This window comes from Lipotes vexillifer, unplaced genomic scaffold (assembly GCF_000442215.2).
Source record: "Lipotes vexillifer unplaced genomic scaffold, Lipotes_vexillifer_v1.1 scaffold419, whole genome shotgun sequence".
In the NCBI taxonomy this organism is placed as follows: domain Eukaryota; kingdom Metazoa; phylum Chordata; class Mammalia; order Artiodactyla; family Lipotidae; genus Lipotes; species Lipotes vexillifer.
In genome coordinates, this window is record NW_006786333.1 from 1,591,561 (window position 1) to 1,611,692 (window position 20,132).

The 20,132-nt window shown below is 35.1% G+C and overlaps 1 protein-coding gene and 1 pseudogene across 1 annotated transcript in view; one reads left to right on the plus strand and one right to left on the minus strand.

Moving 5' to 3' along the window:
• Nucleotides 1-20,132, plus strand: part of PIGK (phosphatidylinositol glycan anchor biosynthesis class K) — a 135,613-nt gene that overhangs the window by 24,828 nt on the left and 90,653 nt on the right. The window contains exons 4-6 of the mRNA XM_007458721.1: nt 14,823-14,958; nt 16,661-16,772; nt 18,655-18,751. Coding sequence (XP_007458783.1) covers nt 14,823-14,958; nt 16,661-16,772; nt 18,655-18,751 — 345 coding nt within the window. The remainder of the gene's footprint in view (nt 1-14,822; nt 14,959-16,660; nt 16,773-18,654; nt 18,752-20,132) is intronic.
• LOC103086555 (protein tyrosine phosphatase type IVA 1 pseudogene) lies at nt 46-535 on the minus strand (annotated as a pseudogene).

Genomic DNA, 20,132 nt, shown 5'->3' on the forward strand with positions numbered 1-20,132 from the left:
GTTTGAAGTTCTACCTCCAAGACAACAGCATCAGACACCTCAGTTTTATTGACCATTGAAGTCTTTGCAGCACAAACACATTTGAGAATGGTACTTCTCTAAGTACAAAAGTTGCTTGATGTTAAAATCTCCATGCTGCTTTTGTTTTCTGATCTGTACTGCATCTTCCTGTTTCATTCCACCTTCTGTTAATACTAGGGCAACAAGCAGTGGAGCTGTTCCAAGGCTTGCAACACGGTGAACAGCAGTATAGTAACCACGTTCTTCATAAGACTTTATTTCACAAGACGTAACTAGCCATCAACAATAAGGTTGGATGGTGGTGCATGAAAAGGCCAGTCAAGAACACGGATGCCTTCTTTTTCCATAAGAGCAGTGTCGTCGTACATTGCTTCACATACTCTTACTATTGTGGTAATCCATATTTCTTAAATCTCTCAATAACTTTGTTCAAGGTCTCTTTGGTTGGATTGTGTATAATAAAAATGTTCTTGTATGTGCCTTCAGTGGGAGTTGGGCAATTCATGCAAGACATGTTAATTTAGTCAAAAAATACTCATTAGGGCTATGAAGGAATTAAACAAATTGAATACAGGAATGATGTAAAGAAACTTCAGCTTATTCCACTTGAAATTCTCAGTGCTTTGAGTATGAAGTTGGGAATAATGGGGAATGAGATGAACCTCCTAAGAGGAAGAAAGTCTTCAATCCTGTAATACTGAGCAACAGAGAGGAAGTGTTTTGAGGCTCACCCTGTCTAGGACAGAACTGGAAAATGCTCTGTGGATTTCAGTTCAACATTTTTCTGTCCATGTAACTGCTCTTATGCGGCTTCTTGGTGGAGGTGGTAATGAATTTCTACAGCTCTCATGTCCTCATAAAGGTCATGCTGTGCTTGGCAGTAATCTTCACTGACCTTCAGAAACTCCGTAAATGTGTGATGACAGAAAGGATTATGTTTACTCATTGAAAACTGTGGCCTAATCATGCAGTGGGTACCAAAGTGGCAGTGACACAGGCAGCTGTGGCTGCAGCTGCAGGGCGGGGCTCCGTGGTGGTCGGTTGCAGGGTGGAAACAGTGCAGGTGTTGACAGAGGCAGCAGGCAGGTATTGGGTTTTGAAAAATAGTTGAAATCAGAACGTTCCATTCCCCAAGCATTCTTTGTCTGATTTTATCATAATTAAAAGAAGACTTTGGGAATATTTTTCAGTTTTTTTAAAGGTGAAAACAGACTTAAAATCTGTAGCTCTAAAATTAAATGATTTGCTTATTTAAAGTTTTAAAAATATTTGTAATGAAGTTTAAAGGATAAATTTCATTGAGTCATGAAAAATGGAAATACTGAAATGAGATTTTTATGAGGAAGGTGATGTCCCCTTAATATTTGTTGATGCGAGTATAGAAATTATTACAGATTTTCTTTTGGCTCTGCTCACTATTTGGGAGTGAAAGGCAATGTATTCCATTCTGCCAAAGAATGTAGTAGTGGGTGGAAAGTGTGTGGACTTTGAAATCAAATCTCATCTCTTCTGCTTACTAGTCATGCAGCTTTGGGCAAGTGATCTGCCCTCGATGAATTTCCTTATCTTTAGAATGGAGACAATAATAGTCTTCATGGGATTGTTGTGATTTAGTGAGAATTAAGTAACTGAAAAGACTGCAGCACAATGCCTGTCACACAGTAAACGCAACAAATATTTGTTTCCATCATCTTGTCATCTTACCTTGTTTCCATTTTCCCATAGCTTCTAATCTTATTTTTTTATAATCTTATTGAAATATGAAATCCAAAGTTGATAATTTGGGTAAAATAGTAAGTGTACAATTTAATATGGAATGGTTAAATCAAATTTATGTCAGTTAACACCATTATAATGCTTTAAAAACTGTTGAAATATATTAAATTGAGATTTATTATTATCTTCCAGTTAATTATCTTTTAATTTTGTCTGTCATAGTCTCCATTTATATTTTTCCTCTTTAATTTTTGTCCTAGTTGACTTTTTTTTTTTTTTTTTTTTTTTTTTTACGCTCTGTGGCATGTGGGATCCCCCCGGACCGGGGCACGAACCCGCGTCCCTTGCATCGGCAGGCGGACTCCCAACCACTGCGCCACCAGGGAAGCCCCTGACTTTTTGATCGAATTGAAGAACAGAAGCGGTAGTAAAATACTCTTCACTATCCGTGTTGTGTCTCTGTATTTTATTCTTTGCCAAATAGATTTTAAAAAACTGATAAAAGTGATACCTCAGAAGCATAGCCATCCAAGTCTTCTTAAAGAAAAGAATATCTAAACTTAATTCTTAAGAATATCTTTCTTAGTGCCCAGAGAAAATAAGAGGACCTTTTCATTTACTTGCTATTCGAGAATAGAAATGTACCAGAGAAGGCTTATTAATGATGTTTGCCTATATTTTTCACGCAAAATGTGCAGTTCAGGCATTGTGGTCAAGTCCTAGGAAACTTTGTAGCATCCTAGTGAGGTTACATATGGACTGCTAAAATCTACTGATGTTAAGCAAGATTCCAAGATACTTGTCATAAAAGTAGATGAGTTGGGGAGGCTGTTTAAGTCACTACAGACCATTACTGGAAAAATAGCAAAAGTAAAATTTTTGTTAAACATGAGAATATGTGAAAGATTGCATATATTGATTTCCATTATGATGGATTGTATACAATATATCCAATTGTATCCTATGTCTTTTGACAAAAGTAGGTTATACTAGATTAGTGGATGCAACATTCTTTTTTTTTTCTTTTATTAACTTTATTAACTGAATGTTGCCAGTGAATTTAAAATGTTATTTTTTCTGAACAACTAAATGCAGAACTCAATACCTTTAATTGTTCTTCGAATTAACTGCATTTGATCCAGTACTTTAACTTTTACAAACTACTTCATAACACTCTACTCAGGTTATTTCTGTTTCATTAGTATGTCATTTATTGTGCAAAGCTTAATATTATGCTTTATTTATTTATCACACATTCCTCTGATAAAAATAGACAAATAATTTCTAGAGGGAATGGTAAGGTAAGAAAGTTTTATCTAATATTGATGACCTGTTTTTCAAAGAAACCATTAGCATCTAATGCTATTACAGCTAGAATAAAAAAACAAATTTAGTGGACCCCAGTAAATGCACCTTTGGGTCATGCCAATCTTATTATTATGCACATTTTACACTGAATTTAACCATTTACTAGGAAACCAAAATGGAAACTTGAGTACAAGCAATTTTTTAGCTTTTCCTTATTACTAACTCGTCGTTATTGTTATTAGCAATAGTGATATTAGTACACCTTTTCAAATACACCAATTTAAAAAATTTGTAAAAAAAAGCCTTTAAGTTTTCTCTTTTAAAAATTGGAACACCATCTACCCCCAATTGCCTACATATATGCCTTTAAAAAATATTTTGCCAGTTATTTTCCCCTATCTAGAGCTTATCTTCTTTCTTCCTTTTTTTTAATTAACATCTTTATTGGAGTATAATTGCTTTACAATGTTGTGTTAGTTTCTGCTGTATAACAGAGTGAATCAGCTATATGTATACATATATCCCCATATCCCCTCCCTCTTGCGTCTCCCTCCCACCCTCCCTATCCCACCCCTCTAGGTGGTCACAAAACACTGAGCTGATCTCCCTGTGCTACGCAACTGCTTCCCACTAGCTATCTATTTTACGTTTGGTAGTGTATATATGTCAGTGCTACTCTCTCACTTCGTTCCAGCTTACCCTTCCCCCTCCTTGTGTCCTCAAGTCCATTCTCTACGTCTGCATCTTTATTCCTGTCCTGTCCTGCCCCTAGGTTCTTCAGAACCAGTTTTTTTTTTTTTTTAGATTCCAGATATATGTGTTAGCATACGGTATTTGTATTTCTCTTTCTGACTTACTTCACTCTGTATGACAGACTCTAGGTCCATCTACCTCACTACAAATAACTCAATTTCTTTTTTTTTTATGGCTGAGTAATGTTCCATTGTATATATGTGCCACATCTTCTTTATCCATTCATCTGTCGATGGACACTTAGGTTGCTTCCATGTCCTGGCTATTGTAAATAGAGCTTCAATGAACATTGTGGTAATGACTCTTTTTGAATTATGGTTTTCTTAGGGTATATGCCCAGTAGTGGGATTGCTGGGTCGTATTTATGGTTTTCTCAGGGTATATGCCCAGTGGTGGGATTGCTGGGTAGTATGGTAGTTCTATTTTTAGTCTTTTAAGGAACCTTCATACTGTTCTCCATAGTGGCTGTATCAAGTTACATTCCCACCAACAGTGCAAGCGAGTTCCCTTTTCTCCACACCCTCTCCAGCATTTATTGTTTATAGATTTTTTGATGATGGCCATTTTCACTGGTGTGAGGTGATACCTCATTGTAGTTTTGATTTGCATTTGTCTAATGATTAGTGATGTTGAGCATTCTTTCATGTGTTTGTTGGCGATCTGTATATCTTCTTTGGAGAAATGTCGATTTAGGTCTTCTGCCCATTTTTGGATTGGGTTGTTTGTGTTTCTGATATTGAGCTGCATGAGTTGCTTGTAAATTTTGGAGATTAATCCTTTGTCAGTTGCTTCATTTGCAAATATTTTCTCCTATAATTGCTTTGCAATGGTGTGTTAGTTTCCCCTCTACAACAAAGTGAATCAGCTATACACATACACATGCTCCCATATCTCTTCCCTCTTTGCCTCCCTCCCTCCCACCTTCCCTATCCCACCCCTCCAGGCGGTCACAAAGCAATGAACCAACATCCCTGTGCCATGCAGCTGCTTCCCACTAGCTATCTACCTTACGTTTGTTAGTGTATATATGTGCGTGCCTCTCTCTCGCCCTGTCACAGCTCACCCTTCCTCCTCCCCATATCCTCAAGTCTGTTCTCCAATAGGTCTGTGTCTTTATTCCTGTCTCACCCCTAGGTTCTTCATAACATTTTTTTTTCTTAAATTCCATATATATGTGTTAGCATATGGTATTTGTCTTTTTCTTTCTGACTTAACTTCACTCTGTATGACAGACTCTAGGTCTATCCACCTCATTACAAATAGCTCAATTTCGTTTCTTTTTATGGCTGAGTAATATTCCATTGTATATATGTGCCACATCTTCTTTATCCGTTCATCCGATGATGGGCACTTAGGTTGTTTCCATCTCTGGGCTATTGTAAATAGAGCTGCAATGAACATTTTTGTACATGACTCTTTTTGAATTTTGGGTTTCTCAGGGTATATGCCCATTAGTGGGATTGCTGGGTCATATGGTAGTTCTATTTTTAGCTTTTTAAGGAACCTCCATACTGTTCTCCATAGTGGCTGAACCAATTTACATTCCCACCAGCAGTGCAAGAGGGTTCCCTTTTCTCCACACCCTCTCCAGCATTTATTGTTTCTAGATTTTTTGATGATGGCCATTCTGACTGGTGTGAGATGATATCTCATTGTAGTTTTGATTTGCATTTCTCTGATGATTAGTGATGTTGAGCATTCTTTCATGTGTTTGTTGGCAGTCTGTATATCTCATTTGGAGAAATGTCTTTAGGTCTTCTGCCCATTTTTGAATTGAGTTGTTTGTTTTTTTGATATTGAGCTGTATGAGCTGCTTGTAAATTTTGGAGATTAATCCTTTGTCAGTTGCTTTGTTTGCAAATATTTTTTCCCATTCTGAGGATTGTCTTTTTGTCTTGTTTATGGTTTCCTTTGCTGTGCAAAAGTTTTTAAGTTTCATTAGGTCTCCCATTTGTTTATTTTTGTTTTTATCTCCATTACTCTAGGAGATGGGTCAAGAAGGATCTTGCTGTGATTTATGTCATAGAGTGTTCTGCCTATGTTTTCCTCTAAGAGTTTGATAGTTTCTGGCCTTACATTTAGGTCTTTAATCCATTTTGAGCTTATTTTTGTGTATGGTGTTAGGGAGTGATCTAATCTCATACTTTTACATGTACCTGTCCAGTTTTCCCAGCACCACTTATTGAAGAGGCTGTCCTTTCTCCACTGTACATTCCTGCCTCCTTTATCAAAAATAAGGTGACCATATGTGAGTGGGTTTATCTCTGAGCTTTCTATCCTGTTCCATTGATCTATATTTCTGTTTTTGTGCCAGCACCATACTGTCTCGATTACTGTAGCTTTGTAGTATAGTCTGAAGTCAGGGAGCCTGATTCCTCCAGCTCCGTTTTTCGTTCTCAAGATTGCTTTGGCTATTTGGGGTCTTTTGTGTTTCCATACAGATTGTGAATTTTTTTGTTCTAGTTCTGTTAAAAATGCCATTGGTAGTTTGATAGGGATTGCACTGAATCTGTAGATTGCTTTGGGTAGTATAATCATTTTCACAATGTTGATTCTTCCAATCCAAGAACGTGGTATATCTCTCCATCTGTTTGTATCATCTTTAATTTCTTTCATCAGTGTCTTATAGTTTTCTGCATACAGGTCTTTTGTCTCCTTGGGTAGGTTTATTCCTAGGTATTTTATTCTTTTTGTTGCAGTGGTAGATGGGAGTTTTCCTTAATTTCTCTTTCAGATTTTTCATTGTTAGTGTATCGGAATGCAAGAGATTTCTGTACATTAATTTTGTATCATGCTACTTTACCAAATTCTTGATTAGCTCTAGTAGTTTTCTGGTAGCATCTTTAGGATTCTCTATTTATAGTATCATGTCATTTGCAAACAGTGACAGCTTACTTCTTTTCCTATTTGCTTCCTTTTATTTCTTTTTCTTCCCTGATTGCTGTGCCTAAAACTTCCAAAACCGTGTTGAATAATAGTGGTGAGAGTGGGTAACCTTGTCTTGTTCCTGATCTTAGAAGAAATGGTTTCGGTTTTTCACCATTGAGAATGATGTTGGCTGTGGGTTTGTCATATATGGCCTTTATTATGTTGAGGTAGGTTCCCTCTATGCCCATTTTCTGGAGAGTTTTTATAATAAATGGGTGTTGAATTTTGTCAAAAGCTTTTTCTGCATCTATTGAGATTATCACATGGTTTTTATGCTTCAGTTTGTTAATATGGTGTGTCACATTGATTGATTTGAGTATATTGAAGAATCCTGTGTTCCTGGCGTGAAACCCGCTTGATCATGATGTATGATTCTTTTAATGTGCTGTTGGGTTCTGTTTGCTAGTATTTTGTTGCGGATATTTGCATCTGTGTTCATCAGTGATATTGGCCTGTAGTTTTCCATCTTGTTTAATGTGTCATTTAAAGCTTGTGTTTCCTTATTCATTTTCATTTTGGATGATATGTCCATTGGTGAAAGTGGGATATTAAAGTCCCATATTATTTCTGTGTTACTGTCGATTTACACTTTTATGATTTTTGGCATCTGCCTTATATATTGAGGTGCTCCTCTGTTGGGTGCATAAATATTTACAATTGTTATATCTTCTTCTTGGATTGATCCCTTGATCATTATGTAGTGTCCTTCTTTGTCTCTTATAATAGTCTTTATTTTAAAGTCTATTTTGTCTGATATGAGAAGTGCTACTCCACCTTTCTTTTGATCTCCATTTGCCTGGAGTATCTTTTTCCATCCCCTCACTTTCAGTCTGTATGTGTCCCTAGGTCTAAAGTGGGTCTTTTGTAGACAGCATATATATGGGTTATGTTTTTGTATCCATTCAGCCAGTCTGTGTATTTTGGTTGGAGCATTTAATCCATTTACATTTAAGGTAATTATTGATATGTATGTTCCTATTACCATTTTCTTAATTGTTTTGAGTTTGTTTTTGTAGGTCTTTTCCTTCTATTATGTTTCCTGCCTAGAGAAGTTCCTTTAGCATTTATTATAAAGTTGGTTTGGTGTTGCTGAATTCTTTTAGCTTTTGCTTGTCTGTAAAGGTTTTAATTTCTCTGTCAAATCTGAATGAGATCCTTGCTGGGTAGAGTAATCTTGTTTGTAGGTTTTCCCCTTTCATCACTTTAAATATGTCTTGCCACTCCCTTCTGGCTTGCAGAGTTTCTGCTGAAAGATCAGCTTATAACCTTTTGGGGATTCCCTCATAAGTTATTTGTTGCTTTTCCCTTGCTGCTTTTAATATTTTTTCTTTGTATTGAATTTTTTTTTGTTGTTTTTTTGCGATATGTGGGCCTCTCACTGTCGTGGCCTCTCCCGTTGCCGGACGCGCAAGCTCAGCGGCCACGGCTCACGGGCCCAGCCGCTCTGCGGCATGTGGGATCCTCCCGGACCGGGGCACGAACCCGTATCCCCTGCATCAGCAGGCGGACTCTCAACCACTGCGCCACCAGGGAGGCCCGTATTGAATTTTTTGTAGTTTGATTGATATGTGTCTTTGCATGTTTCTCCTTGGATTTATCCTGTATGGGACTCTCTGTGCTTCCTGGACTTGATTGACTATTTCCTTTCCCATGTTAGGGAAGTTTTCGACTATAATCTTTTCAAATATTTCCTCAGTCCCTTTCTTTTGTTCTTCTTCTTCTGGGACCCCTATAATTCGAATGTTGGTGCATTTAATGTTGTCCCAGAGACTGTCCTCATTTCTTTTCATTCTCTTTTCTTTATTCTGCTCTGCAGTAATTATTTCCACTATTTTATCTTCCAGGTCACTTATCTATTCTCCTGCCTCAGTTATTCTGCTATTGATTCCTTGTAGAGAATTTTTAATTTCATTTATTTTTTTTGTTCATCATTGTTTGTCAGATCTCTAGTTCTTCTAGGTCCTTTTAAACGTTTCTTGTATTTTCTCCATTCTATTTCCAAGATTTTGGATCATCTTTACTATCATTACTCTGAATTCTTTTTCAGGTAGACTGCATATTTCCTCTTCAGTCGTTTGGTTTGGTGGGTTTTTACCTTGCTCCTGCATCTGCTTCACATTTCTTTGTCTTCTTATTTTGTTTAACTTACTGTGTTTGGGGTCTCCTTTTCACAGGCTGCAGGTTCGTAGTTCCTATTGTTTTTGTCATCTACCCCCAGTGGATAAGGTTGTTTCAGTGGTTTGTGTAGGCTTCCTGGTGGAGGAGACTGGTACCTGTGTTCCTGTGGGTCAGGCTGGATCTTGTCTTACTCGTGGGCAGGGCCGTGTCCAGTGGTGTATTTTTGTGTGTCTGTGACCTTATTATGATTTTAGGTAGCCTCTCTCCTAATGGGTGGGGTTGTGTTCCTGTCTTGCTGGTTGTTTGGCATGGGGCGTCCAGCACTGGAGCTTGCTGGCGTTGGGTGGAGCTGGGTCTTAGCTTTGAGACAGGGATGTCTGGTAGAGCTCTCACCGGTTGATATTATGTGGGGCCGAGAGGTCTCTGGTGGACCAGTGTCCTGAATTCTGCTCTCCCACCTCAGGGGCTCAGGCCTGATCCCCGGCTGGAACACCAATACCCTGTCAGCCACATGGTAATCATTCTTTCCAGTGGTGGACCAACAGTGAGACAGGGAGATTGGTTTGTCCAAGCTAAAATTCAGCTGGAGGAGGTCATGGAGAGGACATAATGGCTGGTTGAACAGAGAGGTGGACGCAGGCAATTCTGCAACTTGACTCTTGGGTTAGTGGAGGCACCATCCCCACAGCAACATTTGTTATTTTGACCATTTCTGTGAGCCATCCAAAATGTTCGAGAAATATAATAACTTGTAGTTTTGCTAATATAATGCACAGATTTGAATTTCAAGTCTTGAAGCTGGTGTGCTTGACTAAGTCAGCAAACTAAATAGTTAGTGGGAAGGTGAGCAATGGAAAACAGGAAAAAAGAGATGGAAAACTTGTCTACACAATACTAATTTTAGCTCTGACAAGAGAAGGGAAGGAGTGGATGGGGCACCTCTGCTGCTTACCTCCTCCTCCATTATAGGAAGAGTGGTTAATATTGGGCAGTGTTTGGAAGCAGAGATAAAAGCAGTCAAGACTTAGGTGTAGGCTATAGGTTCAGGTGCAGATGGCTGAGAGTGAAAATGGCAGGCTTGGTGGCTGAAAAGACTTTGGTGAGAGAAGGGCCAGTAGCAGGATGTAATCCCAATGCCTTTCTGTAAGAAGAGAGTCAGGGGCTTTAGAGAATTGATTGGAGAATGTCTAGAACATTAGCCTCTGTATCTCTTTGATGTTCTGTTCTCCGGTTTTTGCATTTAAGTGGACATTTAAATTTTTCAGTTATACCTTACTACTTTTAAAGGAGAAATTACATACCCTAGTGCTGTTCTTCAATTTAAGAGTTTGCTATGGTCTCTGGATGGTTCCATTTAGAATTTCAAGGGCCTATTTCATGTTAGTTATTTGCCATAAATATTGAACAGCAATAATGAGTGCATGCATTTAACAACATTCGTTAATTATCTGAGTTGATTAAATTATCAATATAAAACAAAACACACCATTAAATTCTTTCAAATTCCAGTTCACATAGTGTCAGGGTAATACAGAATTATTAAAAGCAAAGGTTCATGTCACACAAAATGGGTTTGACTTCAAACTCCACTACTTACTAGCTGTGTGACCTGGGACATGTTACTTAACTTCTTTGTGCCTCAGTTTCATAACCTGCGAAACAGGTATGATAATAATATGTATCTTGGAAATAATGTATGAGATAATGCCTGTAATGTGCTTATTTTATTAGTGCAGTGCTGGAGATATACCAAGTGCTCAATAAATGTTATTTATTATTGTGTTATACTAAACTCCATGTATGAGCCTATAGCTACCTAGCTCAACCCTTATGTAACATGTCTGTTGCTGTTGAGTTCCTGTCTCTGCAGTGCAGTTTTTTGAGTTTTATTTCTAATAATATAAGGGCAGAATACCTGGTATCATATAGTCTTATAATGCCAAATATTTACAATTTGGCAAATTGAAAGTAATTCAGAAAGTCTTGATGGTCCAACACCTGTGGCTAGCAGATTTGTTATGATTAGTTTTGTAGAGCATTGGTGGCGAGATTTGTTAACTTGGTGATTCCTCAAGACATGGAAGAAAAGAAAGAAGAAAAGCCAAAAGTAAATTACTCTGGCATCAAGCTAACAATTATATAACAAAATTTGTTGAATTTTCTTTGTCCAGTAGTCATTAGATTGCTGCAGGAGAGGTAACCCACAGAGCATTCTGAATAATTTATGTCAGGAAAAAAAAGTAACACTTATGAGCAGAAACTCAGAGATTTAAGAGAGCATCAAAGATCTCTGTGATCCTCAAATCCTCAGTTGCTTTAATTTCAACTGCTATTCTAGATTGGGATGATGATATTGAAGATAAGCTTGGTGTAGTTTGCTAAAGATGCTCTAAGGTAGTATTATCTGATTAGTAGCGTGGTTAAAGAATGTATAGCAATTTTAAGTGAATGGTTTAAAAACATTTTCACCAATACTGTAATTTATTTAAATTTCATTTAGTGAAAAAATTTTCTTATGGTAATGCCAGCCTGTTATAAATGAAAAGTTATGCTTTTTGAAACGTCATACTCTAATGGTCTAGAGCAGTGAAAGATTATTTATCTATTTAAAATGTTTTTTTTTTTTTTTTTTTAACCCATTGGTTACTGGTTCCTGCCTGGGCCAAGGAAGAATTTCAGGGAGGAGGGTAAAGAATGGCCGAGCAGCCCTGATACAGGGCTTACCTGTTCCTTCAATGTTAGACAAACATAATAATGGGAAAGTATTTGTTTCAGACCATTTTCCACTCACATATGTTTCTAGAACCGGGTTTCATGCCTTCTTTTTTGAGAGGTTTTAAAATTTCTTTTTCATTTTGATGATCTTTAAAATCTATTTAAGCATGATCAGCATATTCTATTAGATCAGACACCAAATAGTGGTAAGGGAAGAAAATTTTAGCAGTTTCTTTATGTTTCTTTTTTTTAATCTATAAAAGAATGAAGTTGTGCTTCACTAATATTTATTATATATATTTGAAATAGCAAATACATATGACTTACAAATTAGTATATATATATATACATGTGTGTCCTCACATTTTTTTTAACTGATAGGAGTGAGTGTATGACTTAAACAATATGGAAACTACCACTGTATTTGTTTCAAACCCAGTTTGAACTTTATACAATTTCAGTGCTCACCTTTTGGTTTTGTGCTGAGAGAAGGCCATACCATATGCTTTGTTGTGTGATGTAGGTTTTGTTGGGCCTTGAGTAAAGTGTGAGAGTTGAGTCATCACACATGGTAGTATAGGATTGCCAAACTGTAAGAATATCATATTCTTCTATCAATTGGATATATTTGAGGGATTTTTGTCTTAATTTTAATAAGATAACAAAGCAACTTGCTATCATTATTTATTGGAATGTAGTAGTGTGTCTTCAATGTAGATTTTTTTTTTGTCTTGATTCTGGCAATGATTGTTTGATACCCACTCAGTGAAAACTTAAATAACTGCTGTGATGTTAACCTGATATTCAGGTGAAAAAGGCACTTTAAGAAGATAACAAGTTAGATCTCATGATAACTGGTGTTCAAAGAGTGTTTGTTGGCAAAAGCCTTAGTTAAATGTAAGATCTGATTATCCTGAATAGTAAACAGAGCATGGAAATTATGAATGGCATTTTGTGCAACATACTTTTGTGAACAGATATATTCTATATCATAAAATTATATTGTAGTGTGGATGTCAAAATATAGAAAAAAATGAAGTGTAGAACCAGGCCTGAAGTTAACCTCTTTCTCCTGTTAAATACAACAGCAGTCATTTAATTTCAGCAAAATAACATCATCCTTCAAATAGAATTAATGTTCTTAGAATATTATTAGTTTAGTAGTTTTATTAGAATCTACTTTATAATTTTGTATTTATTTTTAGTTTTGTAAGAAATATAAGCCTAAGGAGTTTATTTTCATGTATATATTTAAGTATCATTTTACAAATAATTTTATGCTTGGGCCAGGTGAAAGTTTTTTTTTCTCCAGAAAAGAGTTCTGAACATTTCTTAACTTTCAGAAACAGTGCATTAGAATATGTGGTTGAATTTCTAAACCTTTGAAAATTCAGTCTGTTTTCTGTCCTGTTTTTTATTTATTATCTACAGATATAATGCATTTTTTTATGATATATTGATTATGTTAACCAAAGGTTATAGTGTTGATTGAATTTATAATTTTAAGCTGAAGTGACTACTTTATGAAATTGACATTGTATAGATATTAAGTAATCATTTCATTTCAAGGAACGAAATTAACCTTCAACCAAAAACATGACCTAAAGGAATATTTTTATTTTTATATTGAGATTTATAGGTCAGTTCATTCTTGTTTAATAGTGGCTTATAACAGAAAAGATATGATTGATAATAATATAAATCATTTTAAGTTATTAAAATAAGAAGGTATATTTTCCATTTTAAGAGGAATAACTTTCACCATTCTGTGAGTATGAATCAGTAACAGCTGAAGATCTGATCTTTGAATGTGGCAGGGTTGGAACCCTTTCAAAATAGAAACCTAGCCAATTTTCAAGAAAAATCACAGTGTTTCAGTTCTGAACTTTAATGTATTTGGACCATATGCAGCAGAACATTTTCTTCTTGCTATCTCTTGCCAAACTAATTACATATGCCACATTAATTTTTCCCTTATGTTTGGGAAGCTCAAGTATATGGTAGAATAACGAATTGCCTGATTCATGTTCACCAGTTTTAATGGAAAGATCAAGATGAGAAGCATTTAAGAGAGACTTTGTAATTTTCTCTCAAAGAAAATAAAAGCAAAAATGAAAATGTTTCATTCACTCAATGAATGTTTATTGAATACCTACTATATGCCAAGCTCTATTACTAAGCCTGAGTGATACAGTGGTGAACAGGACAGATAAAAAGCCCCTGCCCTCAGAGAGATGCTCATATTCTAATGGGAGGGGGTAGTGGGAGAAGATGGGGATTTCAGATTTGTAAATGACCTATAGAAAAGAAAACTTGAAGTGAGAATAGAGTAAATTAGCTGAGATTTGAATGATATGAAGATTTGGGAGGAGAGAAGTATAAATTTGGTCAGTAGCCCCTGAATTGGGAAAGGCTTGGCATATTCCTGGAACAGTATGGAAGTAGCATCGTGAACATGGGTGCTAGGGGCTGAAGTTAGAGAGACAGACAGAGACCACAATGAGCCTTTTAGACCATGTAAGGAGTTTCTGTTTTCCTCTAATTATAATGGGGAGTTCTTGAACTGTTTTAAGTGAGAAAGTTTAGTGATTTGACTTGTTTAAGGAAGGTCACTCTGTTGGCTATAAGGGGAATGAACCATGGGAAGGTGAGAGTGGAAGTGGGAAGCCAGGTGGGAGCTAATCCAGCACCTAGTCCAGCATCATCTAGAGATGATGGTGGCTGGTGTCAGGGAGATGGAGTGGAGCCAGTGAAGAATGACTGCATTGGAAATGTGTTCCTGTGGTACAGTGATTACACTTGTTGATGGACTGCATGTTTTCATACTTAAGCATTTGAGATTCTGAAAAGTAGATTCTTTGGAATATCATAGTTTAACTCAGTAAGTCTTGAGAGTTTCAAATAGTAGTAAAATTTAAAAAAATGTTTTGGGAGGACAGTGTAGCTCCTTCATCTTAGCTTCCTTTTGCTATATGGCATAAAGTATACTCTGTTGGGAAAAAAAATTAAGTTAGTTAATTTCAAGTTCTGTGGATAAGTTCACGACAGATTGTTCTAATTTCTCGACTTTAAAACTTATACTACATAAAGATATGAAAAAAATAAAGCTCTTTTAAATATGTCCTCAATAATTATTTTGAGTTATTTTTAATAAAGAAAGAATGAAGATAATTACCATATTATATAAATAGAATATATTTGTTTTTACCTTTCTGGTTTTATTTAAATAGTACACTATATTTACTGAAATTTTTTTTTCCTAGTCACATTGTTCTGATGCTTGCAGATGATATGGCATGCAACCCTAGAAATCCTAAGCCGGCTACAGTGTTTAGTCACAAGAATATGGAATTAAATGTGTATGGAGATGATGTGGAAGTGGATTATAGAAGTTATGAGGTAAATTGTTTAGTTTAGCAACATTTTTGAAATATTTTCACTTTTAAGCTTTAAAATAGTGGTAGAGTAAAATATCGTATTCTTTTTCTTTACACTTTGTACATGATTGTCACTGAAACCTTGTTAAAATTCTGTTTCTGGAGTTCATATTAAGGAAACAATACATGAGTAAAACTATCACAGCATGAATATTTCATATATGTATCTAGGATAGAACATCTTTATCTTGGCTTCTGTATTAGAGTATTTTATTAATGTTTAATGTATCAACATTGTTTTAGAGTAAGTGTATTCTTTGTTTTTCATATTTGATCTAAAATTTCAAGTTTTATATTTTTAGTAAGTATATTGTGAAAATATTAAAGTGACTAACACTACTTAGAGATAATCACTTTTAATATGCTTCCAGTGTTTTTAGCATGTATGATTAAAAATAAAAATGTAAATTTGAAAAAATGGCATTATACTATATTTTCTCCCTTTGAAACTTCATTTTAAATTAAATAGATTGTATGTTTAAAATTTGAAGTCTTCCTTGATGAAGTCTTCCTCAATAATCCTTCCCCCTTTACCAAGTCTGCCAAAAGTAAGACACAATTTCCCATGTTCCCAGACCTGTTTTAAAGCAATTTAAAAAGAATATCTTTTCCGAGGCTGTAAGCTGCTTGAGAACATGGCCTGTATCTTATGTATCTTACACCTAGAGAGTTCCTGTAACCTTCTGAAGGCACTCAAAACTGTTTGTTCAGCAGTTAAATGTTTATGAATGTTGGACTTTTTCTTGTTTATTTAGTCATTATAAAATGTAGACCAAATACTTCCCTTCCTTGTTAGCCAATAAGAAGTCCTGTTAAAGAAAAACACTTAGCATTTTGCTGTCTTCCAGGAAAAATGTAAACCAAATAGCTTACACACACACACACACACACACACACACACACACACACACACACACACTCATGATCTAGGGAAATGTCGAACAAGTAAGCTGGATTTTCTGCTTTTTAAATTTAGATCTGTATAGTATAACTTGAAATTAGCATTATACTCCCAAGACCTTAAATATCTTTCAAAGAATCCCAGATGTCCAGAAATTCTTGGTTGGGAAATCTGGTTTACAGTGTTATGAATTTTTTACATGTTAAAGATACCCCTAATGAAATTTAAGTAACAAAATGCATTAAAAAATCAAAGATGCATAATTTGGGAATTATTTATGGATCTATCCTTATGGTTTTATTTTTATAATTTATTATGGACCTGTCTTTCATTGTTAATCTAGAATTGACTAAGTAGTTGCACATATTAATTGCAATAGTTATAATGTTGAATTTATTTATGTTTCTATATTTTGTATCTTCCCAAAGAATTGCCTGTGAAGACAGATTGATAATCTTTAAGTTTTTGGCAATATTTTGTATAGTATTTGAATTTTTAAATGTATAATTAACCTATTTTTCCCCAAGGTAGTTTTTATTTGTTAGTTTTTAGTATTTTTTAAAAAATGGAAACAAAGTTAGTTTGAGGTGTACATTTAATTTAAATAAATATATTTTAATTGAGTTATATTTCTCTTTAGGTTTTATTTTCAGTTTATGCTGAGTAATACATAGAGAAAGAAGAAGGAATGTTTTTGAAAGTAAAAAACAATGATCAGATTTTCCTCAACTCTATTTCATCTGATTTTTCACTTTTTTTTCAGGTAACTGTGGAAAATTTTTTACGGGTATTAACTGGGAGGATTCCATCTAGTACGCCTCGGTCAAAACATCTTCTTTCTGATGATAGGAGTAATATTCTTATTTATATGACAGGTAATTTCATAATTTAGATATTTAATGATAGCATATGTTGCAACTCTTTTCAAAAAGGAATTTGTGTGGAAAGAAATTTAAACATCTTAAATTATTTTTGGTTTAAGTAGTTTGATAGTTTGTTATGAAGTTCTCTTTTCTCATAATGTATAACAACTTGAAATGATATTTTAAAACAGTGTATTACTCATCAACTGATGATAAAACAGGTGCAGAATGATTCTTAGATGTCATACAGCAAGACAGTGACCCCTACTTTATGGTCTTCTTTTCTTTATCATGTTGCATTTATTTACAGCTTTTAAAATACAATCAATTTATAAACTTTCTGAATTAACCCAGCAGAGTTAATGAAGTCAGAAAAATTTTCATTTTAGTTTATCTGACATTTACAAGAAATTTTCAAGCTTTTGTGGCAAATAGGATGAAGTACAGTCTTGTAGCTTGGCTTTATTTGATGTACTAAACAAAAGGTTTTACAACATTTTTTTCTGAGTCTGTTGGTCCTCTTTCAGGATAGCTCCAGGTATGGGAGAAATTCCAGTATCTAAGATAGAATTGGCAAACCCTGGCCCATGGAAGGGCTACTGTTTTGGAAGTAAAGTTTTATTAGAACACAGTTGTAACCATTTGTTTTGTGTATTGTCTGTGGCTGCTTTTACATTACAGTGGTAGAGTCCAGGAGTTGCAACAGAGACCATATGGCTCACAAGTCTAAAACACTTACCACCTGGCCCTTTACAGAAAAAGTTTGCCATCCCATGTAAGAGAACGGGAAGGTTGATAATTATGATAATAATAAAAACGGTAATAGCTAATATTTATTGAGGCTTACTATACATCACGCAGTATTCTTAATCATTGTGTATATTAGTTCTTTTCATCCTCACAACAATCTAAAAATTTAGGTGCCAATTTTCAGGGCTGTCTTATATGGTTGTGTGGGTTGTGCACTGCATGTAAGTGTCTGGCTCGGGTGGTGAGTGGGAGCTGAGATCTAGTATATGTTTACACTTACTCAGCTGTGTGCTGTGCTATAAAGTTGGGTCTAATGGGAGAGAGAGATATTCCTCTTCCCTTAACCCACCCTAAGGCATAGCCACTAACCACTTTTGAGCTTACAGGACTGCTTATATTCAGTGGGAGCACTGAAACACACAGATTTTTCTACTTTGTTACCCAGTGGGAAGTACCTTTTTAAAATCTGCACAAAGGACATATATAGGCACGCTAATGATGGCCTTACATTTGTTACTTTACATCTGAGGAAACTGAGGCATAGAAAGGTTAAGTTACTTGCCTAAAATAACACAGTCATTAAGTAGTAAACCTAGTGTTTGTATCCAGGCAGACTGGCTCTGTCATGCATTCTAAATGTCATAATCTTCTGGTCAACTCTCATGGGACAGTGGTTGATGATTGTGAAAACATCAAGTTTTAGGTGAGAACTACACTTCCTGTTGATATAGCATTTCAAGTATAGTCTGTGAATAGTGCTAGCTTACCATGGGACTAGCTAGTGTCTTCAACTCCTTTCTCACCCAAAATGTTTGCCTGGTATTTGAGAAATTTTTATCTATGGAAACTCATTTCTGACATAATAGTGGAGCCAGTGAAAAAAGTATAAATGTGTTTTTCTAAAACTGAATGATAGAAAATCTTTTAAATATATATTATATCTACTATTTTGTACATAGTCTATCATTATTCTCTTTAATTGGTATAGCAGAAAATTAAATTTGTTTTTACAGTACTTTTTATTTTAGAGTATAAAATAACAAGTGATATTAAAATATTGCCGTGAATGAAGTGAATGTTTATATCTGGATGTGTGCAGTTTGCATTAAAAATAGTGTCTGATCTTTCTGACTCTTCCTATAAGGACATGGTGGAAACGGTTTCTTGAAATTTCAAGATTCTGAAGAAATTACCAACATAGAACTTGCAGATGCTTTTGAACAAATGTGGCAAAAAAGACGGTAATTGACAAATGACTACTTTTCATAAGATAAATTAGTACCTAATTTTTCCATGGTTAGTAGATTTATAAATCTTATGAGATCTAAACTTATTTTAATAAGTTATTTCTTCTACTCTAGATTAATGTTTGTTATTTCTATTGAACTGAACTGTTTTTTATTTTTTTAGAAATTGTACATTGCAGCAGTAGTTTTATTTTACAGAAGTATGAACTGAATTCTCTTTAGAAGAAAAATTTGGGTTTCTTAAAGAGCATGGAAAGAAATTCACCTGTTAAGGTCATATCTCTTGTTATTTCTCATCCTGTTTGGAGGAAATAAGAGTCCCACCAACCAAGTTCCCCATTATTTAGGGGGATTGTGAACATATATTTATTTTTCATCTTGTACTTATTCTTTTTGCACAATCTCGGGCCCTCCAAGTGATAGGAATACATTATTTCTTCTTTGGAAAAAAGATGCTGAAATTAGGATTAGTATAAAATTTGTAGCAACTCACATTAAGGATGATATATTGTTAGTAATCCGTGGTAAGCACCCTTTTAGTTGAAAGTTGTCATATGAACTTAAGTGAATTTAAAGTAGCGATTGGACTGCTTTTAAATTAATTACCCTCAATAAATACTTATTGCTTACCTTCTGAGCATGTGGCACAGAGGGGAATATGATGCTTATTATGCCTTCAAAGTTTTTAAAATCTAGTTGAAAAGAGAAATGTGTACACAACTGTGCTACAAATTAAATATTCTAAATTCTGAATTATAGGCATAAGGAGAATGTATAGAAGTGTTGAAGAGGAAGCTTTTGCTTGGTACTGGTTTTATCTTATTCATAGCTTGCATTTATTGAAGGTATACTAGGTGCTGGGCACTATGTTATATAATGTGTTGTTCTGTTTAATTTTAATAACTCCATGAGGCAGATATTGTTATTATTCCCATTTTTACAAATGTGTAAATTGAGGCACAGATAGATTAAATAACTTGCCATACTTTATACAGCTCATAAGTGCCAGTACTAGAATTCACATCCAAGTGGGCCTGTCCCAGAGCTTACTCTCTTAATTGTTTTACTGTACTGCCTCTCATAACCTTAGATGTTTATGATCCCCAGGGGTGTCCACAGATTTTTGTCTCAGAACAAATGTGTCATATTAATCGTGCCTTCTATTCCTTGCTTAGATAATATTAAGATTCCATGCTTTCTTTTTTAGGTGCAGTGTTAGCTGTTTACTTAGATCCAATGTCTGAGAGAAACCTCTGAGAAAATGTTATTTGCTCCCTGTTTTCACCTTCACCAACTAGGCAGCTAAAATATAGAGCTGATTATGTTCTTCTTTCACTTTATTTTTTTTTTTTTTTTTTTTTTTGGTACGCGGGCC